This window comes from Macrobrachium rosenbergii, chromosome 4, assembly GCF_040412425.1.
Source record: "Macrobrachium rosenbergii isolate ZJJX-2024 chromosome 4, ASM4041242v1, whole genome shotgun sequence".
Classification (NCBI taxonomy): Eukaryota; Metazoa; Arthropoda; class Malacostraca; order Decapoda; family Palaemonidae; genus Macrobrachium; species Macrobrachium rosenbergii.
The window spans coordinates 68,344,671-68,372,642 of record NC_089744.1 but is presented as its reverse complement, the minus strand read 5'-3'; the positions used below and the strand labels follow the sequence as shown (position 1 = coordinate 68,372,642).

The 27,972-nt window shown below is 36.6% G+C and overlaps 1 protein-coding gene across 1 annotated transcript in view; it reads right to left on the bottom strand.

The window, feature by feature from the left end:
- Window positions 1–27,972, bottom strand: part of LOC136835583 (microtubule-associated protein futsch-like) — a 316,187-nt gene that overhangs the window by 5,636 nt on the left and 282,579 nt on the right. Inside the window, 7 exon segments of the mRNA XM_067099280.1 lie at window positions 130–14,598; window positions 14,601–15,231; window positions 15,263–15,411; window positions 15,414–17,971; window positions 17,973–18,040; window positions 18,043–18,080; window positions 18,083–26,499. Coding sequence (XP_066955381.1) covers window positions 130–14,598; window positions 14,601–15,231; window positions 15,263–15,411; window positions 15,414–17,971; window positions 17,973–18,040; window positions 18,043–18,080; window positions 18,083–26,499 — 26,330 coding nt within the window.

Sequence of the window (27,972 nt, the reverse complement as noted above, 5' to 3'; positions counted from 1 at the left end):
CATTCTTTCATAGCCTTTAACAAATCACTCTTTATTGCATTCTGTCTTCTAGTAGTATGATTCATATGAAGATTTTTGGAACCCTTTCCCCTCAAAAGATTAATGAAACAGCCTGTTTTCAGTACTCACCCATTTCTTTATCTTCCCATTCCATTTTAGCCTGAAGAAGGGCATCTAGGACCTCTCTACCTGGATCAATGCCTGAGAAAACATAATAGCGCGCTCTAACTTTTCTGAAGAAGTCAACGTCCGTGTAATAGGGGTTGGCAGCATGAGGAACATAAGCCAAATCTAAATATACTGGTGTCATCCTCTTTGATTTTCTACTAGCTCGTCTTTCTTTTCTTGGAGAATGATGTGGCTTAGGGCTATCTGAGGGAGGATGGGGAGCTGGTGCAGGCACAGGCGATGGAAGCCCTAATGGTTTACCCCATTTTTGTAAAGTATCCTTTGGGTCGAGTGGTGCATCATCATCTTTAGTTTTCACTGAAGATGAAGATGAGGTTGTTTTTGATGCCTCGCCAATTTCAGTTTTGGTTGTTGTAGTTTTCCACGTCTGATTCCTATTGAGTTTATCTTCAGTTTCAGTTCTTGAGGGCTCTACAGCTCGAGAAGGCAGATTACCATTATCTATGTCACGTTCATGTTCTCCATACATAAATGGATCGAGGGCTGCTCCTGAAGGTGGATGATATTCATAGACTGGCTCATCATCATATTCCTCTTGATAATGCATTCCTGAAGAGTACTGAGTACTGTAGGATGTAGGTGTTTGGTGACTCATTGTTAGAGAACTATCCTTGGTGCTCACCTGAGTATCACCACTTAATAGTTGCTGCCGTCCTTCTTTATCTATTACCTCGTCACTCACCACACGGCGAGTAACTGTTACTTTGCTTGTTACCATACTATCTGACCCATCAGTATCGCTATCACCCGCAATTGTTCGTGTAGTACGTGTAATTACCGTTGGTTCTCCAGTCAGAGATTCTTCACTTGTCCATGGTCCAGATAATGACCTTGAAGTTGTGTAGGTCATGGACGTGCCTGGAATTCCATGGGCTGAAGATTTCCTAATGGAAGCTGGAGATGATGATGCTGAACTTGATATCTTCCTTAACAGATCTTCAGAAATTGGTTGATCACCAACAACTTCAACTACTTCTCCACCAGGTAGCTCTTCCATTTCAACTTCTTCACCATCTTCATAATACTTGGTAATTACTGTAGTGACTTTCCTGACTACAACACGACCTGTCCTTGGGCTTCCTGGTGCACCTTCTGTGCTACTAGTTGATGACTTTCTTACAGCACTCATCCGATGGCCCTCACCAGCTACAGACTCTTCTGTAGTCAAAACAGATTCCCTAGAACTTCTTATGTCCTCCTGGAAGGTCTCTGAGGACTTTGTTGTATGTCTTACAGATGTTGCAATTTCTTCAGAACTAACTTTCCTAGATGCATCATATGAGGATGCCGATGATGTAAATGTATCTGATTTTACATCAGTACTCTCGGTGCTCTCTGTCCTGCTCAGTGAAGAGGATTTATGGTCACTGTGAGTAGATATTTTTGAAGTAATGGATCCACTTATGACTTCCTTTTCTGATGTTGAAGACAGCAACTTAGTTAAGGATGCATGTGTTTCAACAGAATCCGTTGCTTTTCCATCTTTCATTACAATTTGTTCAACTGGTTCATGATGTGTTTCAAAGGTTTCACTGGATTTTCCATCACTAACTATAGTCTTTCTTATTTTAGTAGTTTTAGTAAAGGATGATTCTGCATCAGATAATTCTTCAACAGTTTCAGAGTCTGATCCAGTTACTGTTTCAACAGTTTCCACTGGTTTTCCATCGACAATTGTCTTTCTTATAACAGTTCTTGTGACAGTCTTTGTCTCCGATGGTTCTTCGTAAGTGTAAAGTGCAGTCCCGTCACTGCTCCTGAGAACATATTTACCATCAGGTCCTCTTTCAAATTCTTCAGTAGGTTCACTTGTTACAGACCTTCTAACAACTGTTGTTGTAACTGTTTCACTCTCAGTTGGTTCATGATGTGTTTCAATGGTTTCACTTGATTTTCCATCTTTAACTACAGTTCGTACAGTAGTAGTCTTGGTTACTTTAGATTCCGTGTCAGATGAATCTTCAATAGTTTCTGAATCAGATCCAGTTACTGTCTCAACTGTTTCTACAGGCTTTCCATCAACTATTGATTTTCTTATAATAGTTCTTACAGTTCTGGTCTGTACAGGCTCCTCGTATGTATAGGTTGTGAAAGATTCACTGCTTTTGCGTACATCTTTTCCTAAAGATTCTTGATCAGAATCTTGCATAGATTCACTAATTACAGACTTTCTAACAACTGTTGTAGTAACACTCTCACTTTCAGAGGGGTCCTGGTGCTCTTCAATGACTTCAATTGGTTTTCCATCACTATCAATTGTTCTTTTGATCACGGTCCTCCTAGTGATGGTTGATCCAATATCAGAAGTTTCATCGCCAGCATCTGAATCTGACTCAGTAACAGTTTCAACAGTTTCTACTGGTTTGCCATCAATTATTGTTCTTCTTATAATAGTTTTCCTGACAGTCTGGACTTCAGAAGGCTCTTCATATTTGTAAGTTATGAACCCTTCGCTGCTCTTATGAATGGTATCCTTTTTGAATTCTCCAGTAAGTTCACCCACTCCAGATTTTCTAATAACTGTTGTTGATACAGTGTCACCTTCAGATGGCTCTGCAGTTTCAATTGTTTTACCATCTTTAATTATCATCTTCGAACTAGTTTTCTTAGTGATTTTGGACTCTGCATCAGATAAGTCTTCACCAGTTTCAGAATCTGATCCAGATACTGTCTCAACAGTTTCCACTGGCTTTCCATCTACTATTGTTTTCCTTATTATCGTTTTCCTTACCCTCCTGGTTACCACTGAGTCCTCATCAGTTTCAGCTGATTTACCATCTTTAATTATCGTTTTTAAACTAGTTTTCTTAGTGATTTTGGATTCAGTATCAAGTAAGTCTTCACCAGTTTCAGAATCTGATCCAGATATTGTCTCAACAGTTTCCACTGGCTTTCCATCTACTATTGTTTTCCTTATTATGGTTTTCCTTACCCTCCTGGTCACCAATGGTTCCTCATCAATTTCAGTTGTTTTACCATCTTTAATTATTGTTTTTAAACTAGTTTTCTTAGTGATTTTGGATTCTGTATCAGGTAAGTCTTCGCCAGTTTCAGAATCTGATCCAGATATTGTCTCAACAGTTTCCACTGGCTTTCCATCTATTATTGTTTTTCTTATTATGGTTTTCCTTACCCTCCTGGTTACCACTGATTCCTCATCAGTTTCAGTTGGTTCACCATCTTTAATTATAGTTTTCAAACTAGTTTTCTTAGTGATTTTGGGTTCTGCATCAAGTAAGTCTTCACCAGTTTCAGAATCTGATCCAGATATTGTCTCAACAGTTTCCACTGGCTTTCCATCTACTATTGTTTTTCTTATTATGGTTTTCCTTACCCTCCTGGTTACCAATGGCTCCTCATCAATTTCAGTTGTTTTGCCATCTTTAATTATTGTTTTTAAACTAGTTTTCTTAGTGATTTTGGATTCTGTATCAGGTAAGTCTTCGCCAGTTTCAGAATCTGATCCAGATATTGTCTCAACAGTTTCTACTGGCTTTCCATCTACTATTGTTTTTCTTATTATGGTTTTCCTTACCCTCCTGGTTACCACTGATTCCTCATCAGTTTCAGTTGGTTCACCATCTTTAATTATTGTTTTTAAACTAGTTTTCTTAGTGATTTTGGATTCTGCATCAGGTAAGTCTTCGCCAGTTTCAGAATCTGATCCAGATATTGTCTCAACAGTTTCCACTGGCTTTCCATCTACTATTGTTTTTCTTATTATGGTTTTCCTTACCCTCCTGGTTACCAATGGCTCCTCATGAATTTCAGTTGTTTTACCATCTTTAATTATTGTTTTTAAACTAGTTTTCTTAGTGATTTTAGATTCTGTATCAGGTAAGTCTTCGCCAGTTTCAGAATCTGATCCAGATATTGTCTCAACAGTTTCCACTGGCTTTCCATCTACTATTGTTTTTCTTATTATGGTTTTCCTTACCCTCCTGGTTACCAATGGCTCCTCATGAATTTCAGTTGTTTTACCATCTTTAATTATAGTTTTCAAACTAGTTTTCTTAGTGATTTTGGATTCTGCATCTGGTAAGTCTTCGTCAGTTTCAGAATCTGATCCAGATATTGTCTCAACAGTTTCCACTGGCTTTCCATCTACTATTGTTTTTCTTATTATGGTTTTCCTTACCCTCCTGGTTACCACTGATTCCTCATCAGTTTCAGTTGGTTCACCGTCTTTAATTATAGTTTTCAAACTAGTTTTCTTAGTGATTTTGGGTTCTGCATCAGGTAAGTCTTCACCAGTTTCAGAATCTGAGCCAGATATTGTCTCAACAGTTTCCACTGGCTTTCCATCTACTATTGTTTTTCTTATTATTGTTTTCCTTACCCTCCTGGTTACCACTGATTCCTCATCAGTTTCAGTTGGTTCACCATCTTTAATTATTGTTTTTAAACTAGTTTTCTTAGTGATTCTGGATTTTGCATCAGGTAAGTCTTCATCAGCTTCAGAATCTGATCCAGATATTGTCTCAACAGTTTCCACTGGCTTTCCATCTACTATTGTTTTTCTTATTATGGTTTTCCTTACCCTCCTGGTTACCACTGATTCCTCATCAGTTTTAGTTGGCTCACCATCTTTAATCATAGTTTTCAAACTAGTTTTCTTAGTGATTTTGGATTCTGCATCAGGTAAGTCTTTGCCAGTTTCAGAATCTGATCCAGATATTGTCTCAACAGTTTCTACTGGCTTTCCATCTACTATTGTTTTCCTTATTATCGTTTTCCTTACCCTTCTGGTTACCACTGATTCCTCATCAGTTTCAGTTGGTTCACCATCTTTAATTATAGTTTTCAAACTAGTTTTCTTAGTGATTTTGGATTTTGCATCAGGTAAGTCTTCGTCAGTTTCAGAATCTGATCCAGATATTGTCTCAACAGTTTCCACTGGCTTTCCATCTACTATTGTTTTTCTTATTATGGTTTTCCTTACCCTTCTGGTTACCACTGATTCCTCATCAGTTTCTGTTGGTTTACCATCTTTAATTATAGTTTTCAAACTAGTTTTCTTAGTGATTTTGCCTTCTGTATCGGGTAAGTCTTCACCAGTTTCAGAATCTGATCCAGATATTGTCTCAACAGTTTCTACTGGCTTTCCATCTACTATTGTTTTTCTTATTATGGTTTTCCTTACCCTCCTTGTTACCACTGGTTCCTCATATGTATATGTTGTTAAAATTTGACTACTCTTTCGCACTTCTGTTCTTTCAGTTTCTGAATCAGAATCACGAATTCTGGTTGAAACAGCTTCTTCTTCGGTTGGCTCATGGTGATCTACAACTGTTGTACTTGTCTTTCCATCTCTGACTATGGTTCTTACTGTAGTTGTCTTGGTTAATGTAGAATCTACATCAGATGAAGCATCATAAGTTTCTGAATCATCATAAGTTTCGGTCACTGTGAGTGCCTTCTCACCAAATGTTGTGGTCATGTCAGTTTTGTCAGTAGCAAACTCTTTCTTAGATGTCTGCACTACTGATTCAGCAGAAGTCATTTTAAGGGAAAGTTTGTCAATTGCTGTGGTTGTGTCAGTTGATGTACTTCTTTGTTCAGCTGATTTTGTATCACTGAGTTCTTGAATTTGTGTAATGGAACTAAATTCTTTGCTATCTTTAATAAGGGTATCCTGTGAAGAAGCTACTGTAGATACTGATGTTTCTGTAAGTGAACTAGACTTATCAGTAATGGCAGTGACAGACTTGTACTCTTCAGAGGACACATGCTCGGAGGATGAAGTTTGTGTCTTACCAGAAGTAATTTCTTCCGCCTCCGCAATAAGCTTCTTAGCAAGTTTAGCTGAAGTAGCTTCAATTTGCTCCTTACTTTCCTTTACCTCTTTCACAATACCCTCAACACCAATCAAGGAGGAGGAGGAAGAGGAGGGTGGAAGGTGATGAGTAGAGCCATCATCTGATGATCTTTCATCTTTCATTTCAGTCTTGAAAGAATCCTGTGTTAGCTTTCCATCAAAGGAACTCAGCAGAGGTTTGGTAAAGGACACTGTTGTTCCTGTTGTGAGTGAAGTTGACGTTGATGCAGAATATGAATCATGTACAGATGAGACATGTGAGTGAGTAAATGAAGTGGTGGATGATGAAGATTCCTCTAATTTAGTAGAGGTCTGAATGCTTTCTTTAGCTGCACTTTCTTCTTTTACTACAGTTTCAGCTTTACTATGTACAGATGATACAGATTCCTTTAAATGAAGCTGTGAATCATAGGAGGTAGACAGGTCTGGCCTTTCAGGCAACTTTTCTGGTGAGGGGGGAGGAGAAGCGGTTTCCATGAAATCTTGGAAAGAAGTCTTACTTGTAGTAGATTCCTGAAGAGAAGTCACAGCCGTTTTGATTTCTTGCACTACTTCTTTAACCCCAACAGATTCACTTAATGATTTCATTCTTTCTTGTAGTTCTTCTTTGGTTCCTTCTAAAATTTCTGCTGTTGTCTCTTCGGATTTCTCACTAACACATATTCCTTCTTCAGTTAACTCTGTTTTCTGGGATTTTAGGGAAGAAATTTCTTCTGAAGTGTCCATTTTATCTACAGTTTCTGACTTTGTGCTGGTAGACAAGATTCTTGACTTATCAGTAAAAGATTTTGTGCTATCTATTTCGCTATATAGACTGCTGCTAATTCCTACACTACTTTTAAATACTGTCGTGCTATCTGTCTTTGTGCTATCATGAATGATTTCTGAAACTTTATGTTCTGTAAGGGAAGTTTTTCTACTAAGTTTACTTTCATCAGAAAGAGAAACCTTTTCTGAAACAGTTTTGTATGATAAAATATCTGATCCTGTTAATTTACTATCACTTGGAAGAGAGGGTAAAGTTTGACTCTCAAGACTAGAAAGCTTATCCTTGTCATCAAATGCTGAATCCCTTCCAGATACATCACTTTTGCCAGACATGTCACTGCGAGGAGAAATTGGCTTTCCTTCATCAGCATCTTTGTCTGTTCCTAATTCAGGCTGTAATTTAAATGAATCCAGGGAATCAAGTCCATCTTTAGCTGCAACATCGCTGACAGTAGTGTCACTCTTAGGAGAGACAGATCGCCCACTGTCCAATACTTCCTGTTGTACCATGCTAGTTTCTAGCACTTTCTCTGTAATAGTCAATTTTTGCTCCCTCCTCATAATATCAGAGATTGAAGATATATCTGATCTTGGTGATACTTGAACCTGATCATCTTCATCTCGTCCTTCGTAATGGCCACTAAGCTCTGCTTCATAACCATCACTTCTTGGAGACATTGATGGCATTTGATAAACATCAGAAGATAAATCACTTCGAGGAGATACAGGAGGATAGCTTTCTCCATCAGTCTCCTGAAATTGCGATGAAGAGATGCTCCTACGATCTTCAGCCTCCTCTGTTTTTCCAAATGTTACACTGCGAGGAGATGAAATATCTTCTAAAGTTTTCTGCACATGAGAAACTTCTTCAATCATGCTTCCATACATAGAGGCTGACATGATATCATCAGCCTTTTTAGTTGCTGCTGTTGATTTTGTTACTGTTTCCTCTGTTGTTTCTGTGGTTAAAACGCCATGTGTAACAAAGTCTTCACCATACATGGAGGATGACATTATATCTTGGTCTGGTTCATAAATGGATGAAGTCATAGCATCAAAGTCTTGATGCATGGAGGTAGTCATCATATCTATTGTCTTTACTACTCCAGTATCCATGGCTGATGTAACTGGCATCTTTGAAGGTTGGCTTTCAGCCATTGTGCTTTCCTCATAAATTGATGTGGTCATTACACTTGATTTTTCCTTTTGCAAGGATGTGGTAGACGCTAAGGAGAAAGATGCACCAACCTCTCGTAATGTTGGTGATAATGGTGTTGATCCAGGTGTAGTGTCTGGTGACACTGTAACAATCTCTGCACGTTGCGCTCTCAGTGTTGCATACACTGGTTCCTCTGTAACACCAGAATCCAGGTAGGCTTTTTGATCTTTCACCTCTTTGGGCAACATTGAAATCTTATCACTAGGTAGACTAGTGTCAGCTTTTACTCCAAGTGAAATGTCTGGCTTAGGAGATATCTGTGGTTCTGATGCAGGTTTCTGAGAAGTATCACCCTTGGCAGTTTCAATTGCATCACTCTTCTGAATTTCCTCTATTTTCTTTGTTTTATCTTCAAGGCTAATGTCACTCTTTGTACCTACAGACACATCGCTCTTTGGTGAAATGGGTTTAGTTGGAGCACCCAGAGCGGATATATCACTCTTTTCACTTGCAGATATGTCACTCTTAGGTGATAAGTGCTCCTCATCCAGCGGCAATTTTGAGAAGTCTTTAGAACTACCATCACTCTTCAAGTCTTGTGATATGTCACTCTTGGGAGATTCTACTGCCTTCTCCAAGTCCTTCTTACTAACATCTATCATTAATAAACCTACTTCTTCCCTGTAGTCCCTTGAGATTTCTTCACTCTTTTCACTTGTCAAACTAACTTTCTTTGTTACGGCAATTTCTGAAATTTCTTTTTCAACTACATCTACTGTAAGAGTTTTATCACTCACTTTTGATTCCTGTGTTGTTTTAGTTCCAACAGTCATAAGGAGACCTACTCTTTCCCCAGGGGAGGTGCTAGCTTTAGAAAGTGGTTCCTCTTGTTCTGCATCATCATCTTTACCACTACTATCACTTCTCTTACGAAGATATAATTCAGATCCAGGAGAAACAGCTTCCTTTGGTTCCTTACATGTTACATCAATAGTTAACACATCTTCTTTAATATCCTTTGAACTTATGTCACTCTTAAGGGACATATCACTTACTGGGGAAGCAGGAGTACCATCTACTGGCTTTTTATGTTCAGTTACTAAGCTAGGTTCGCTCTTCATACTGACTGCAGATTCACTTTTTATGGAAGAAATGTCACTTTTTGGAGAAGTCAGTCCCTTTTCAGTTTCTTTTGCTGAATCTGGTACTGGCCTTAAATCTTTTTGAGTAATATCAGCAATAGGTATCTCTTCCTTTGCGCTCTTAGAGCTAGTATCTGTTTTGAAAGATGGAACTTCTTCTTCAGTGCTTTTCAGACTGGTTTCACTCTTAGAACTGCTTACTACATCACTCTTGGGAGAAATAGGTTCTTCCTCCAGCATTTGCTTTGAATCTTTCACCTCTATTGTTTCCTTGGTAGCAATCATAAGAAGCCCCACTTCCTTCTTTTGAATAGTTTCTTCACCTTCATCATCTAAAGGTTTAGCAGACAGAGCTGTTAGGGAAACAACATGGGCTGGGTACTCTGGGCTATAATCTTTGATATCTTTAGTAAGAATATCAGAATCTACAGGTATAATTTCCTTCTCTATCATTGAGAGAACATCTCCAGTAATGGTGTCTTTCTTTGCAGAAAAGGTTGATAATTTTTCTATGCCTTTCTCAACAACTGGAATAATGCTTTGTTGCAACACAGATTCTTGCTCAGCTACGATTTTGCTAATCTCAACCATATCTTCCTTTATGCTTTTTGTACTAACATCACTCTTACCACTGACTGAGATGTCACTTTTAGGTGATAGTTGTTCCTTTTCTTTGTCAGTTTTTGTGTCTTCCTTGACAATTTTTGAACTAGTATCACTCTTAATGCTAACAGATATGTCACTCTTTGGTGACATTTGTTCCCTTTCTTTTTCTGTTTTTGTGACATCAGGACTAAGATCATCTTTTAGTCCTTTGAAACTTATGTCACTCTTAGCACTTAGTGACACGTCACTCTTTGGTGATAGTTGTTCTTTTTCTTTATCAGTCTTTGTAACTTCAACAACAATATCTTCCTTTATGCCCTTTGAACTGACATCACTCTTGGCACTGACTGAGATGTCACTCTTTGGTGACAGTGGTTCCTTGTCTTTGTCAGTCTTGGTAACATCACCCACTGCACTAACAGAGATATCACTCTTGGGTGACAGTTGTTCCTTTTCAGAAACTTTCTTAGTAACATCAGACTCAAGAGTTTCTTTAGATATCTTATCACTTTCTTCACTCTTGCCACTAACTGATATATCACTCCTTGGTGATACTTGTTCCTTTTCTGAAACTGTCTTAGTGATATCAATGTCAAAGTCTTCTTTAGAAATCTTATCACTAATTTCACTCTTTGCACTAAGTGAAATGTCACTTTTGGGTGACAGTTCTTCCTTTTCAGAAACTTTCTTAGTGACATCAATTTCAAATTCCTCCTTAGAGAGTTTATCACTCACTTCACTCTTTGCACTAACTGAGATTTCACTTTTGGGTGACAACTGGTCCTTGTCAGTAACTTCCTTATCAGCATCGAGGTCAGTTTCCTCCTTGGAGAGTTTATCAGTTACTTCGCTCTTTACACTAACCGAGATATCACTCTTTGGTGATAACTGTTCCTTTTCAGAACTTTTTCTAGTGACATCAATTTCGAGTTCCTCTTTAGAGATCCTATCACTAACTTCACTCTTTGCACTAACTGAGATGTCACTCTTGGGTGATAATTGTCCTTTCTCAAGCTCTTTGGAGATCTTGTCACTTACATCACTCTTGGGTGACAATTGTTCCTTTTCAGTGACTGTCTTAGTAACACCTATTTCAACAGTTTCTCTAGAGATTTTGTCACTTGTTTCACTCTTGGCACTAGTTGAGATATCACTCTTGGGAGATAATTGTTCCTTTTCTGAAATCTTCTTAGTGACATCAAAATCAAGGTCCTCCTTTGTGATCTTATCACTTACATCACTCTTTACACTGACTGAAATGTCACTCTTGGGTGACAGTTGTTCCTTTTCTGTTACTTTCTTATCGCTTACTTCACTCTTCAAACAGACTGAGATGCCGCTCTTAGGTGAAATTTGTTCCTTTTCAGTCACTTCCTTGGTGATTTCAATTTCAAGTTCCTCTTTCGAAATCTTATCACTTGTCTCACTCTTTGCACTAACTGAGATATCACTTTTGGGTGAAAATTGTTCCTTTTCAGCTACTTTCTTGGTGACATCAATTTCTAAGTCTTCTTTAGATATATCACTCTTTACGCTATGTGAGATGTCGCTCTTGGGTGAATATTGTTCTTTTTCTGCAACTTTTTTGGTAACATCAACTTCAAGTTCATCTTTAGAGATCTTATCACTTACTTCACTCAGTGCACTAACTGAAATATCACTCTTGGGTGACAGCTGTTCCTTTTCTGTTACTTTCTTAGTGACATCAATTTCAAGACCTTCCTTAGAGAGCTTATCACTTACCTCACTCTTAGTACTAGCTGATATGTCACTCTTAGGTGATAATTGTTCCTTATCTGAGACTTTCTCAGAAATATCAACTCCAAATTCTTCTTTAAAGATTTTATCACTAACCTCACTTTTTACACTGATGGAGATATCACTCTTGGGTGAAACCTGTTCCTTTTCAGTTACTTTCTTAGAGGTGTCAATTTCTAGGTCTTCTTTAAAGATCTTATCACTTATTTCACTTTTAGCGCTAACTGAAATGTCACTCTTAGGGGATAATTGTTCTTTGTCTGATACTTTCGTTGTGACATCTACTTCAAGGTCCTCTTTTGAAATCTTCTCACTTACTTCACTCTTTGCACTAACTGAGATGTCGCTCTTAGGTGAAAATTGTTCCTTTTCTGAAACTTTTTTAGTAACATCTATTTCAAGATCTGTTTTAGGGATTTTATCACTTGTCTCACCCTTTTCACTGACTGTGGTCTCACTCATGGGTGACAATTGTTCCTTTTCTGAAACTGTTTTAGTAACATCAACGTCAATGGCATCTTTGGAACTCTTATCACTTACTTCACTTTTTCCACTGATGGAGATGTCACTCTTGGGTGACATTTGTTCCTTTTTAGGTGAAAACTGTTCCTCATCCTTTTCTGAAACTTTTCTCGTGACATCAATTTCAAGGTCTTCTTTAGAGATCACTTCACTCACTTCACTCTTTACACTGACTGAGATGTCACTCTTCGGTGATAATTGTTCTTTTTCTGTAAATTTCTTAGTAACGTCAATTTCAACCTCTTCTGTGGATATTTTATCACTAACTTCACTCTTTGCACTGACTGAAATATCACTCTTAGGTGATATTTGCGTCTTTTCAGATACTGGTTTGGTGACATCTATGCCAAGGTCCTCTTTGGAGATCTTTTCACTTGGTTCACTTTTTGCACTTACTGATATATCACTTGTGGGTGACAATTGTTCTTTGTCTGATAGTTTTTTGGTAACATCAATTTCAAGCTCTTCTTTGGACACCTTACCACTTACATCACTCTTGGCACTAACTGAAATATCACTCTTTGGTGACAATTGTTCTTTTTCAGAAGTCTTGCTAACATCAGTTTCAATGTCCTCTTTAGAAATCTTATCACTAACTTCACTTTTTGCACTAACTGATATGTCACTCTTTGGTGACAACTGCTCCTTTTCTGAAACTTTCTTAGTGACATCAATTTCAAGATCCTCTTTTGAAATCTTGTCCATTACTTCACTCTTTGCACTAACTGATATGTCACTTTTGGGTGAAATTTGATCCTTTTCAGTTACTTTGGTTACAACATCAATTTCAAGGTCTTCTTTAGAGACTTTATCACTTACTTCACTCTTTCCACTACCAGAAATATCACTCTTAGGTGACAGTTGTTCCTTTTCTGAAATCATCTTAGTGACATCAATCTCCACAACCTCTTTAGAGATGATTTCACTAACTTCAGTCTTTGCGCTAACTGAAATATCGGTCTTGAGTGAATATTGTTCCTTTTCTGAAACCTTTGCGATTTCAATTTCGAGGTCCTCTTTAGAGATCTTATCACTCACTTCACTTTTTGCACTAAGTGAGATGTCACTCTTAGGTGATAATTGTTCTTTATCAGAAACTTTAGTGATATCAACTTCCAGGTCTTCCTTCCAGATCTTATCACTTAATTCACTCTTTGCACTGACTGATATGTCACTCTTCGGTGATATTTGTTCCTTTTCAGAAGTTCTTTTACTGACATCAATTTGAATATCCTCTTTAGATATCTTGTCAATTACATCACTCTTTGAACTGACAGAGATATCACTCTTTGGAGACAACTGTTCCTTTTCAGAAACTTTCTTAGTAACATCAACTTCAAGGTCTTCTTTGGATGTTTTGTCACTTACTTCACTCTTTGCGCTAACTGATATGTCACTTTTCGGTGATACTTGTTCCTTTTCAGAAACCTTCATAGTGACATCAATTTCGATTTCCTCTTTGGTGACCTTATCACTTACATCGCTCTTTGCAGTAGTTGAGATATCACTCTTTGGCGAAATTTGTTCCTTTTCAACTACTTTTTTAGTGATATCAATTTCAAGGTCCTCTTTGTAGATCTTTTCTATTACTTCATGTGTTTCACTAACTAATAGGTCACTCTTGAGAGTCAATTGTTCCTTTTCTGAAACCTTCTTAGTGACTTCAATCTCATGTTCCTCCTCAAAGATCTTGTCACTAACTTCACTCTTTGCACTAACTGATACATCACTCTTTGGTGACATCTGTTCTTTTTCAGAAACTTTCTTAGTAACATCAATTTCAAGATCTTCTTTAGAGATTTTATCACTTACTTCACTCTTTGCACTAACTGATATGTCACTCTTAGGGGATAATTGTTCCTTTTCAGATACTTTCTTAGTAACATCAATTTCAAGATCTTCTTTAGTGATCTTATCACTTATTTCACTCTTTGCACTAACTGAGATATCACTCTTTGGTGACATCTGTTCCTTTTCAGAAACTTTCTTAGTAACATCAATTTCAAGATCTTCTTTAGTGATCTTATCACTTACTTCACTCTTTGCACTAACTGAGATATCACTCTTTGGTGACATCTGTTCCTTTTCAGAAACTTTCTTAGTAACATCAATTTCAAGATCTTCTTTAGTGATCTTATCACTTACTTCACTCTTTGCACTAAGTGAGATATCACTCTTAGGGGATAATTGTTCCTTTTCAGAAACTTTCTTAGTAACGTCAATTTCAAGATCTTCTTTAGTGATCTTATCACTTACTTCACTCTTTGCACTAACTGATATGTCACTCTTGGGGGATAATTGTTCCTTTTCAGAAACTTTCTTAGTAACATCAATTTCTAGATCTTCTTTAGTGACCTTATCACTCACTTCACTCTTTGCACTAACTGAGATATCACTCTTTGGTGACATCTGTTCCTTTTCAGAAACTTTCTTAGTAACATCAATTTCAAGATCTTCTTTAGTGATCTTATCACTTACTTCACTCTTTGCACTAACTGAGATATCACTCTTGGGGGATAATTGTTCCTTTTCAGAAACTTTCTTAGTAACGTCAATTTCAAGATCTTCTTTGATGATCTTATCACTTACTTCACTCTTTGCACTAACTGATATGTCACTCTTGGGGATAACTGTTCCTTTTCAGAAACTTTCTTAGTAACATCAATTTCAAGATCTTCTTTGGTGATCTTATCACTTACTTCACTCTTTGCGCTAACTGAAATATCACTCTTGGGGGATAATTGTTCCTTTTCAGAAACTTTCTTAGTAACATCAATCTCAAGATCTTCTTTAGTGATCTTATCACTTACTTCACTCTTTGCACTAACTGAGATATCACTCTTAGGTGACATCTGTTCTTTTTCAGAAACTTTCTTTGTAACATCAATTTCAAGATCTTCTTTAGTGATCTTATCACTTACTTCACTCTTTGCACTAACTGATATGTCACTCTTGGGGGATAATTGTTCCTTTTCAGAAACTTTCTTAGTAACATCAATTTCAAGATCTTCTTTAGTGACCTTATCACTTACTTCACTCTTTGCACTAACTGAGATATCACTCTTTGGGACATCTGTTTTCTGTTCCTTTTCAGAAACTTTCTTAGTAACATCAATTTCAAGATCTTCTTTAGTGATCTTATCACTTACTTCACTCTTTGCACTAACTGAAATATCACTCTTGGGGATAATTGTTCCTTTTCAGAAACTTTCTTAGAAATCTTTCTTAGTAACATCAATTTCAAGAGATCTTCTTTAGTGACATCTGATCTTAACATCAATTTCTTATCTTATCACTTACTTCACTCTTTGCACTAACTGAGATGTCACTCTTTGGTGACATCTGTTCCTTTCAGGAACTTTCTTTTGTAACATCAATTTCTAGATCTTCTTTAGTGATCTTATCACTTACTTCACTCTTTGCACTAACTGAGATATCACTCTTTGGGACATCTGTTCCTTTTCAGAAACTTTCTTAGTAACATCAATTTCAAGATCTTCTTTAGTGATCTTATCACTTATTTCACTCTTTGCACTAACTGAGATATCACTCTTTGGTGACATCTGTTCCTTTTCAGGAACTTTCTTAGTAACATCAATTTCAAGATCTTTAGTGATCTTATCACTTACTTCACTCTTTGCACTAACTGAGATATCACTCTTTGGTGACATCTGTTCCTTTTCAGAAACCTCTTTAGTAACATCAATTTCAAGATCTTCTTTAGTGATCTTATCACTTACTTCACTCTTTGCACTAACTGAGATATCACTCTTGGGGGATAATTGTTCCTTTTCAGAAACTTTCTTAGTAACGTCAATTTCAAGATCTTCTTTAGTGATCTTATCACTTACTTCACTCTTTGCACTAATTGAGATATCACTCTTTGGTGACATCTGTTCCTTTTCAGAAACTTTCTTAGTAACATCAATTTCAAGATCTTCTTTAGTGACCTTATCACTTACTTCACTCTTTGCACTAACTGAGATATCACTCTTGGGGGATAATTGTTCCTTTTCAGAAACTTTCTTAGTAATATCAATTTCAAGATCTTCTTTAGTGATCTTATCACTTACTTCACTCTTTGCACTAACTGATATGTCACTCTTGGGGGATAACTGTTCCTTTTCAGAAACTTTCTTAGTAACATCAATTTCTAGATCTTCTTTAGTGACCTTATCACTTATTTCACTCTTTGCACTAATTGAGATATCACTCTTTGGTGACATCTGTTCCTTTTCAGAAACTTTCTTAGTAACATCAATTTCAAGATCTTCTTTAGTGATCTTATCACTTATTTCACTCTTTACACTAATTGAGATATCACTCTTTGGTGACATCTGTTCCTTTTCAGAAACTTTCTTAGTAACGTCAATTTCAAGATCTTCTTTAGTGATCTTATCACTTACTTCACTCTTTGCACTAACTGAGATATCACTCTTGGGGGATAATTGTTCCTTTTCAGAAACTTTCTTAGTAACATCAATTTCAAGATCTTCTTTAGTAATCTTATCACTTATTTCACTCTTTGCACTAATTGAGATATCACTCTTTGGTGACATCTGTTCCTTTTCAGAAACTTTCTTAGTAACATCAATTTCAAGATCTTCTTTAGTGACCTTATCACTTACTTCACTCTTTGCACTAACTGAGATATCACTCTTGGGGGATAATTGTTCCTTTTCAGAAACTTTCTTAGTAACATCAATTTCAAGATCTTCTTTAGTGATCTTATCACTTATTTCACTCTTTGCACTAATTGAGATATCACTCTTTGGTGACATCTGTTCCTTTTCAGAAACTGTCTTAGTAACATCAATTTCAAGATCTTCTTTAGTGACCTTATCACTTACTTCACTCTTTGCACTAACTGAGATATCACTCTTGGGGGATAATTGTTCCTTTTCAGAAACTTTCTTAGTAACATCAATTTCAAGATCTTCTTTAGTGATCTTATCACTTATTTCACTCTTTGCACTAACTGAGATATCACTCTTGGGGGATAATTGTTCCTTTTCAGAAACTTTCTTAGTAACATCAATTTCAAGATCTTCTTTAGTAATCTTATCGCTTATTTCACTCTTTGCACTAATTGAGATATCACTCTTTGGTGACATCTGTTCCTTTTCAGAAACTTTCTTAGTAACATCAATTTCAAGATCTTCTTTAGTGACCTTATCACTTACTTCACTCTTTGCACTAACTGAGATATCACTCTTGGGGGATAATTGTTCCTTTTCAGAAACTTTCTTAGTAACATCAATTTCAAGATCTTCTTTAGTGATCTTATCACTTATTTCACTCTTTGCACTAATTGAGATATCACTCTTGGGGGATAATTGTTCCTTTTCAGAAACTTTCTTAGTAACATCAATTTCAAGATCTTCTTTAGTGATCTTATCACTTATTTCACTCTTTGCACTAATTGAGATATCACTCTTTGGTGACATCTGTTCCTTTTCAGAAACTTTCTTAGTAACATCAATTTCAAGATCTTCTTTAGTGATCTTATCACTTATTTCACTCTTTACACTAATTGAGATATCACTCTTTGGTGACATCTGTTCCTTTTCAGAAACTTTCTTAGTAACGTCAATTTCAAGATCTTCTTTAGTGATCTTATCACTTACTTCACTCTTTGCACTAACTGAGATATCACTCTTGGGGGATAATTGTTCCTTTTCAGAAACTTTCTTAGTAACATCAATTTCAAGATCTTCTTTAGTGATCTTATCACTTATTTCACTCTTTGCACTAATTGAGATATCACTCTTTGGTGACATCTGTTCCTTTTCAGAAACTGTCTTAGTAACATCAATTTCAAGATCTTCTTTAGTGACCTTATCACTTACTTCACTCTTTGCACTAACTGAGATATCACTCTTGGGGGATAATTGTTCCTTTTCAGAAACTTTCTTAGTAACATCAATTTCAAGATCTTCTTTAGTGATCTTATCACTTATTTCACTCTTTGCACTAACTGAGATATCACTCTTGGGGATAATTGTTCCTTTCAGAAACTTTCTTAGTAACATCAATTTCAAGATCTTCTTTGGTGACCTTATCACTTATTTCACTCTTTTTGCACTAACTGAGATATCACTCTTGGGGATAATTGTTCCTTTTCAGGAACTTTCTTAGTAACATCAATTTCAAGATCTTCTTTAGTGATCTTATCACTTATTTCACTCTTTGCACTAACTGAGATATCACTCTTGGGGGATAATTGTTCCTTTTCAGGAACTTTCTTAGTAACATCAATTTCAAGATCTTCTTTAGTGATCTTATCACTTATTTCACTCTTTGCACTAACTGAGATATCACTCTTTGGTGACATCTGTTCCTTTTCAGAAACCTTTTTAGTAACATCAATTTCAAGATCTTCCTTAATGATCTTATCACTTACTTCACTCTTTGCACTAACTGAGATATCACTCTTTGGTGACATCTGTTCCTTTTCAGGAACTTTCTTAGTAACATCAATTTCAAGATCTTCTTTAGTGATCTTATCACTTACTTCACTCTTTGCACTAACTGAGATATCACTCTTTGGTGACAACTGTTCCTTTTCGGAAACTTTCTTAGTAACATCAATTTCAAGATCTTCTTTAGTGATCTTATCACTTATTTCACTCTTTGCACTAACTGAGATATCACTCTTTGGTGACATCTGTTCCTTTTCGGAAACTTTCTTAGTAACATCAATTTCAAGATCTTCTTTAGTGATCTTATCACTTACTTCACTCTTTGCACTAACTGAGATATCACTCTTGGGAGATAATTGTTCCTTTTCAGAAACTTTCTTAGTAACATCAATTTCAAGATCTTCTTTAGTGATCTTATCACTTATTTCACTCTTTGCACTAACTGAGATATCACTCTTTGGTGACATCTGTTCTTTTTCAGAAACTTTCTTAGTAACATCAATTTCAAGGTCTTCTTTAGTGATCTTATCACTTACTTCACTCTTTGCACTAACTGAGATATCACTCTTGGGGGATAATTGTTCCTTTTCAGGAACTTTCTTAGTAACATCAATTTCAAGATCTTCTTTAGTGATCTTATCACTTATTTCACTCTTTGCGCTAACTGAGATATCACTCGTGGGGGATAATTGTTCCTTTTCAGAAACTTTCTTAGTAACATCAATTTCAAGATCTTCTTTAGTGATCTTATCACTTACTTCACTCTTTGCACTAAGTGATACATCACTCTTAGGTGAAATCTGTTCTTTTTCAGGAACTTTCTTTGTAACATCAATTTCAAGATCTTCTTTAGTGATCTTATCACTTACTTCACTCTTTGCACTAACTGAGATATCACTCTTTGGTGACATCTGTTCCTTTTCAGGAACTTTCTTAGTAACATCAATTTCAAGATCTTCTTTAGTGACCTTATCACTTACTTCACTCTTTGCACTAACTGAGATATCACTCTTGGGGGATAATTGTTCCTTTTCAGGAACTTTCTTAGTAACATCGATTTGAAGATCTTCTTTAGTGATCTTATCACTTACTTCACTCTTTGCACTAACTGAGATATCACTCTTTGGTGACATCTGTTCCTTTTCAGGAACTTTCTTAGTAACATCAATTTCAAGATCTTCTTTAGTGATCTTATCACTTACTTCACTCTTTGCACTAACTGAGATATCACTCTTTGGTGACATCTGTTCCTTTTCAGGAACTTTCTTAGTAACATCAATTTCAAGATCTTCTTTAGTGACCTTATCACTTACTTCACTCTTTGCACTAACTGAGATATCACTCTTTGGTGACATCTGTTCCTTTTCAGGAACTTTCTTAGTAACATCAATTTCAAGATCTTCTTTAGTGACCTTATCACTTACTTCACTCTTTGCACTAACTGAGATATCACTCTTTGGTGACATCTGTTCCTTTTCAGGAACTTTCTTAGTAACATCAATTTCAAGATCTTCTTTAGTGACCTTATCACTTATTTCACTCTTTGCACTAACTGAGATATCACTCTTTGGTGACATCTGTTCCTTTTCAGGAACTTTCTTAGTAACATCAATTTCAAGATCTTCTTTAGTGATCTTGTCACTTACTTCACTCTTTGCACTAACTGAGATATCACTCTTGGGGGATAATTGTTCCTTTTCAGATACTTTCTTTGTTATGTCAACTTCAATTTCTTTAGTGATCTTTTCACTTACATCACTCTTTCCACTGACTGAGATGTCGCTCTTGGGTGATAATGGTTCCTTTTCAGTTACAGTCTTAGTGACATCAATTTCAAGGTCTTCCTTGGAAATCTTGTCACTTATTTCGCTCACAGCACTAACTGAGATGTCACTCTTTGGTGACAACTGTTCCCTTTCATAAACTTTCTTAGTGACATCAACTTCAATATCTTCTTTATAAATTTCTTCGCTCTTTACGCTTATTGAGATGTCGGTCTTGATTGATAACTGGTCTTCATCTGGTACTTTCTTAGTAACTTCAACTTCCATGATCTCTTTGGTCTTATCACTTACTTCAATCTTGGCACTGACTGATATATCGCTCTTGGGTGACAACTGTTCTTTTTCAGTTGCTTCCTTAGTGATATCAATTACAAGGTCTTCTTTAGTGATCTTATCACTTACTTCACTCTTTGCACTTACTGAAATATCACTCTTAGGAGACAATTGTTCCTTTTCATGTGCTCTTTTGGTAATATCAATTTCAAGATCTTCTTTGGAAACCTTGTCACTGACCTCACTCTTTGCACTGATTGAAACGTCACTCTTAGGTGATAATTGTTCCTTGTCTTCTTTAGAGCTCCTATCACTTATTTCACTCTTTTTGCTGACCGAAATATCACTCTTGGGTGAAATCTGTTCTTTTTCTACAGTGGTTTTTGATATATCTACTGTTAAATCTTTTATATCTTTCTCTGGTTGCTTTTCGACGAAGTCTTTACCAATTTCTTCCTTCGCGTCCTCTTGGCCTTCCTTGAGACTGACATCACTTTTTACACTCAGAGGTAACTCATCTGCTGTGGTGGGTTCTTCTTCTGTTACTTCTTTTGGTGTTTCTCTTGAGATGTCATCCTTCATAGTCTCTGGTATTTCTGGTTTTTGTTCACTGGGTTTCTCTTCCAAACTAATATCACTTTTAAGGCTAGTAATGTCAACTTTTGGTGAAATATCTTCACTAATATCCTTAGATATAAATTGTTCTAATACTGGTTCTTCCTTTTTGTCTTTGTCTGACTTTACACTAATATCACTCTTTGCACTGACGTCACTCTTTATACTGACGTCACTCTTAACACTAATATCACTTTTTAAACTAACATCACTCTTTGCACTTACTGACACATCACTTTTAGGTGATAAAGGAGCACCTTCTGTGACTATTTTAGTTTGCTCTATGGCTGAAAGAGCTTCTTCTGTTACTTTTTTCTCTTCAGTTACAGTAAGTGCACTAGCGACACTAGTAATACTTATTGAAATATCAGTTTTTGGTACCAGGGGAACTTTGCTATCTACAGACGTTTCAGGTTTGAAGTCTTTAATATCTTTTGAACTAATATCACTTTTAGCACTTATGGATACATCACTTTTAGGGGATTCAGGAACTGTAACTTTCTCATCCATTTCAATTGTAACATCTTCATCCTGAGCAGCCTTAGCACTAACATCACTCTTTGCACTAAGAGATATATCACTTCTAGGTGACATGGAAAGTCCAGTGTCTTCTACAGTTTTAGTAGTAACATCAATAACTAGTCTTTCATCTAAAACAGTTTTGTCACTAATCTTAACACTAATATCACCCTTATCTGAGGCAAGAGTTTCATAAACACCCTCAACAGTAACTTGTGAAACCTCAGTGGTAGTGACTTCTTTAATTTCTTCCTTTGAAACAGTATCACTTTTTGTGCTTTCACATATGTCACTCTTAAGTGATAAAATATCTTCATCTTTCATATCTTTAGAAACACCAATGGAAATGTCTCTCTCTTCCACTGTCTTAGAAATAATATCACTTTTAACACTAGAAATATCACTCTGCGCAGAATCGAGGAACATTTCATCTTTTGGCATTTCTACATCTTTAGAAATTTCAACAGCGTCCTTTGCACTGACATCACTTTTTGGAGATACAGGCTCTTTATCAGTAACAGCTACAGTTACGAGAACAAAATCATCTATTTCTTTCTCACTAACTACACTTGTTTCACTAACAGATGCCTCAGTTTTAGAAATTGTTTCACGAGTATCTAATTCCTTTACTTCTAAAGTTTCAACTTCAGTAGTTTCACTTATCCTTTGAGTAACATCTACTCTTTCCATCACCTCATGTATACTTTCTGATACTTCGACTTCACTTATTTTCTTTTCGCTAACTTCAATGATTTTCTTTTCACTCACTTCAGTGATTTCCTCTTCACTTTCTGTAACCTTTCTTTCGACACCTTTTTCTTCTACGGTTTCGGATACTTTTGTAACTAATTCTATTTCCTTTTGTTTCTGTGCTAATTTTGCCATTGCAGCTTTTCTTTCAAAACTAATTTCTTCCCTAGCTAAACGAGTTAATTCTGTCAGTTCTTCATCTACATCAACATGTTCAATTTTTTCCATAGCTTCGTCGATATCAGAAGAAATTTCCTCTGCTTTCTTCATCACCTTAATTTCTGCTTGCTTAATAATTTCTTCTTTCTCCATCTTTTCTGTTATCTCTTTTTCTCTAACTTCCACGAAGTCTTTTCCCTCCAGTTCTAATTCATCAATATCTTTTTCTTCTTCATCTCGTTGTTCTTTATCAGGAACATGTTTGAGCTTTGGTTCATCATAAGGTGTTATTGCTTTAAGTGGTTTTTCATCTTTGGTGACAGGTTCTTCTTCAACTTCTTCATGCTCATCTGCATCAACCAGACAGGGTTTAGCTTTAACAGGGGCTTCTTTCTCTTCAAGTGTCTGTGCAATATCTTTCAGAAGTTCTATTTTATCTACTTTTTCCTCTTTTTCCTTCATTGTATCTTTACTTACTACTTCACCTCGTTCAATTACTTCAGACACAGCTGTAGCCTTAAATTCTGCATATTTCGCTTCAAATTCTTCAATAGGTTTTGAAATCTTCTCCTCTTTTGACATTTCATCTTCAGCTTCTTTCAGTTCTTTAGCTAAATCTATTTCTGTGACAGTCTCTTTTACAATTTCTTTTTTGTGTTTATCAATGGTAATTTCCTCGCTGATCTTCAGCTCTCCCTTGACTTCAATCATTGGGGAAATTGTGGTGATGTCTTGTTCAGGCTTCTGCATCTCAAGTTCATCATATATGTCATGTTCAGTTGACTCAACTTCCTCATCAATAGGAAGATCATCAACTTCATCAGGTGTTTTAATAACCTCTCTTGGATGAAGAGGAGGAGCAGCATGCTTGAAGATCGCTTCTGGAAGTGAGGAAGGCACAGTAACTTCCTCTTTAGGTTGTGGTGCAGGTTCTTTTGGTAAGGCTTCCTCTCTGGGTTCTGCTGAAGGCACTGGGAATCCAGTGAATAAACCACGTAGAGGTTTTTCTTCATACTTTTCCTTGTACTCAGTAAGCTTTGCACTGCTTGGAAGTGTAGCATACACATCTCTCTCTTCAGTGTCAATTTTATCATATAAATCTTCAGTTTCATGTTTCTCTCCAAGCTTTACTTGCTCTTCTTCAGGGACTTCTGGTGATTTTACTTTATCTTTTTTCTCTTTCTCAGCTTCATCTTCTTTTTCTGCTATGCTCACTTTTTCTTCCTCTTCTAAAGCTTCTTCTTCATCAGTCTTGACTTCCTCAGCCTTTTCTAGCTTTTCTACAGCGACTGCTTCTTTTTCTTCTTCCTCCTCCTCTTCTTCCTCTACTTCTTCTTCCTCCTCCTCTTCTTCTACTTCTTCTTCCTCCTCCTCTTCTGATTCTTTTTCTTCTGCTTCTTCCAAGTGCTCTTCAACTTCTTCAATAACATCTTCCTTTTCAACATGTTCGATTACACCTTCTTCATGAAGAATTAGAGAATCTTTCTCTTCTTCCTCAAGATGTTGCTTGTCAATTATTTGGAGGGTGTCTTCATCTAGTTTAATTTCCTGCACACCAGGTATATTTGCAATATCAGAAATGCGATCTTCTTCATCTTGCTCTGGTGCGAGCATAAGATCTTCAGTATCCTTAAGTGGTGCTGCAATTTCATCAACATCATCTCTGTTTGCTGCTGCCTCTACGACAGCAACTCCTGAAACAGCTGCTGCTACAACTCCAGCTTTGACAGCTGCACCAGTGATTATCTTCTTAATTGGTCCCTCAGGTTTTGGTACTGGTGGTCTCTCTAGTTGTTTAGGCCTTGGAACTTTACCTGCAGCAGGAGCCTTTCTTACAGTCCTTGTTGTTGATACTTTTGATCTTTGCTCTTTTTTAGCAGTCTCAGCAGCTTTTGCAGCTCTGTTTTCTTCATCAACTAATTTCTTATGAGTGATCTCTTTTGTAGTTGTGGTAGTTGTTCTGGATACGATTCTCCTTTCAGCTCTTGGAACTTTAGGTACACCTGGTTTTGCTTCCTTTTCTTCCTTCTCAGAAGGAGGTTTCTTAACACGTCTTTTAATCTCTGGTGTTGGCTTCCTCTTTGTCAGGTCTGTGTCTTCAGTTTTGTGCTCTGGTTTCTTAACTCTACGAATTTTTCTTTCTTTAACTTCTGTCTTCTTTTCTGTTGTCTCAACTTCTTTCTTTTCTTCTGTGTCAACTTTGCGTTCCCTCTTTTCCCGTCTCTCCACACTTTTCCTTTCCCTGACCTTTTTCTCGACTTTCTGAGTTTTGTCTTCAGCTCTTGGCCTTCTATCGCCAGTATCAATACGTGACTCTACTTTAGGCTTCTTGTATCTGCGAGGTCTCTCAGGTGTTCCTTCTTTAGATTTTTTAACCGTAATTTTTTCTTTTTCTTTCTCTTTCAGTTCTTTTATTTGCTCACTTTCCAAAGATGACTCCCTTTCTTCTCCTGTTACAACTCCAGACTCAGCTGAGATCAAAGATGATTCACGAACTTCTTGTGATTCAATATCCTGTAATTCTTTAGACTTGATAGTTTCTATTGATTCTATTCTAGTTTCTAAACTAGTAATCTCCGTGGTAACTTCTTGCTGTGATAAAATATCTTTTTCTAGTATTAGTTCCTTTACTGATGTAATTTTTTCTGCTTCTGTAGCGTCTGTGACATCTTTTGTGATTTTTTGTGATATTTCCTTGTCTACAGTGGCTTCTTTTTCCAATCTTGATACTGAATCGATGGCCTCTTTCGTAGTCTCTAACGACTCAATTGTAACATCATGGCCATTCAACTTGTCTTTGGTTTCTTCTAATTCTGATGTAACCTTTTCTTCTTTCTTATCTTCTTTCTTCTCTTTTCTCTCTTCTCTTTTGATTATCTTATGTTCCTCTCTTTTCTCGACTCTTCTTTCCCTTCTTTCTCGTGAGGACTTCTCATGATGATCTCTTTCCATTTTTATAATTCTTCTTTCCTCTCTAGAAATAGAACGCTCAGATCTATCACGCTTTACTCTGTGGATTGGTGGGGATGGACTAACAGCTTTGGAGGGTTTCGATTCGATTACCATTCTTTCAACAGTTTTGGTACTTTTACGTTCTTCTGCTGAAGCTTTAATGGATTTAGCAGAGCATGTTTGATATTTCAGATACTCTAAATTCTTCAATCTCTCAAGACCTTCAAATATTTTGTGTTGCGGGGTACTTCCAGGGAATAAAATCCTGGTAATAGTATCACTAGGGTCATTTGGTTGCCAAATCAACAATGCACATATAGAGGTTAGGTTGGTAAGGGGACAGGGGAAAACTTTTCCACCAATTCTGTAAGTGGTGAAACCCATGTCAGAGCTGATTACTTCATTATTCCATCTCTGCATGAACTCTCGAACTTCTTTACTGTCTCTTGATGGGTTAATTACATACATATCAAGCTTTCCGTGTCCAACCTTATGATACAGGTTTATTGGTTCCATTGCATTATCACGGAAACACAGATGAGGTTTTAAACTTATCTGTCGAAGATTTTCCCTCATAATGTGTCCCTCATCCCATACATTAATTAGTAGTGGGTTCTTATCCTTGTCGCCATCGGGAGATTTAAGAGTACCTGCAACATTGCAGAAAATATGTCCAATCTGAGGGTAGACAGAACTGAGGGCTTTTCTTCGAATGACATTAGTAATTCCCATAAGATTTGAACTGTTAAGCCTTGTAAGGAGAACTGCATCTAAGCGATCTAGATGCCGTGTAAAATCCCAGAAGCAAGCTTTGTAGTTGTAGCCGCCATCTACAAGCATGTTAAAGCCGTTGACGCCGAAGAGAGCTGAGTCACCTTGCCCGCCTGGAAATACGTATAGAGTGGGGCGAGAGAAGCGAATGTTGCCTACAATATCTGATGGTTCTAAGAGGTCTTCCAAGGGCGTAGTAGTGAGGAACTGTGACAGGTACTGGACGAAAGTTGAGATCCCGGGGGTGGTCTCAATCTTGTCGTCTGGATTGACTGTCACCCGGCAGAGTTTGCTGCAAAAAAGAAATTGCTTTTAATACAGAGTAAAAGAAATTAAGCAGACACAAATTAATGTGTATATACACACATTTATAATCATATAATATATATATATATATATATATATATATATATATATATATATATATATATATATATATATATATATATATATATATATATATATATATATATATATATATATATATATATATATATATATTCTCTTTATTCATAGGCCATGAAAAACAAGACCACATTCATTATCTCTAACTTCCAATTCACAGTGTAGAAAACTCCCATAGCATTTGGGCATCTTCTGCTTCATAAACCTACACATATAGGTTACCAACACTGCTGCCTCTTCTGTTCCTTGCCACATGCCATAATCCTCACCTCTGTTTTGCATGTGCTCATAGATTTTCCACCTCTTCAATTTTCTACCCAATCCTTTCTAGGTCTCCCTCTTCTCCCACAGTTTTCATTCACAATGAACATTCACAAGTAACTACTGTACAGGAAAGTTGGCCCCACAATGTTGTTCATATCCCAATTTTTGTTATTGCAGAGCATTTTTCTGCCAAACTTACTGCAGAGATCCTGTGGTCTTCCTTGCTCCTTTTATACTACCATCGTTTGTTACAGTGAATCCTAAATATCTATGTGAACCAACCACTTCTTCTCATCCACTGGAAATACAGCTAAATTTTACTTTCTTAATTCATTGCAACATTCATAACCTTGCTCTTACTAAAACTGACCCAGTTTTTTCCTCTTGCAAATGCTAATTTATTTTTTCACTTTCTTTGCTCTATCTATTCACTATTAGCAACTATTCACCTCCAAGCATCATTCAATCCACATGCCATTCATGACCCAATACTATATAATTTAACTTGCACCTACTTCTACAGTTATTTCCAAAGGGGGCTGTAAAGGTAAGCAAGGACTTCAAGAAGATAAAGAAGTTGCTCTATAAAGAAGTAAATGCAGAGAGAAAGGTTAGTGAGTAAATGAATCTGGGAACAGATGATGCAAATGGAGTGATGGTATCTGAAGACAATGAAATCTTGAGTAGATGGAGTAAGAATTTTGTGGGTCTGATGAACATATAAGATAGAAGAGAGGCACAGCTGCATGATGCAATGAAGAAAGTGGTTTGGGTAAGTTTGAAAACTTAATAAGATGGAAATCAAGAATGTGTTAATTTTTCTAGGCATGCTAGCGACCGGTTTGGTTTAAAAATGGGGCTTGAATAAGGGCGCATTATGTTTCCATGGCTGTTTGATATCTTTATAGATGGAGTGGTGTAAGGGGTCAGAGAAAGGAGAGGAGTAAAGTTTTGTGTTAAGGTGGGTCATAAATGAAGAAAAAAATTTCAGATTTTTGCAGACATTACATTACTGATTGAGTACAGTGATGAGAAACTGCAGAAAGTTACGAGGGTAGATGGGAACTAAGTCAGGGCATGTTAGTACGGATGCTGA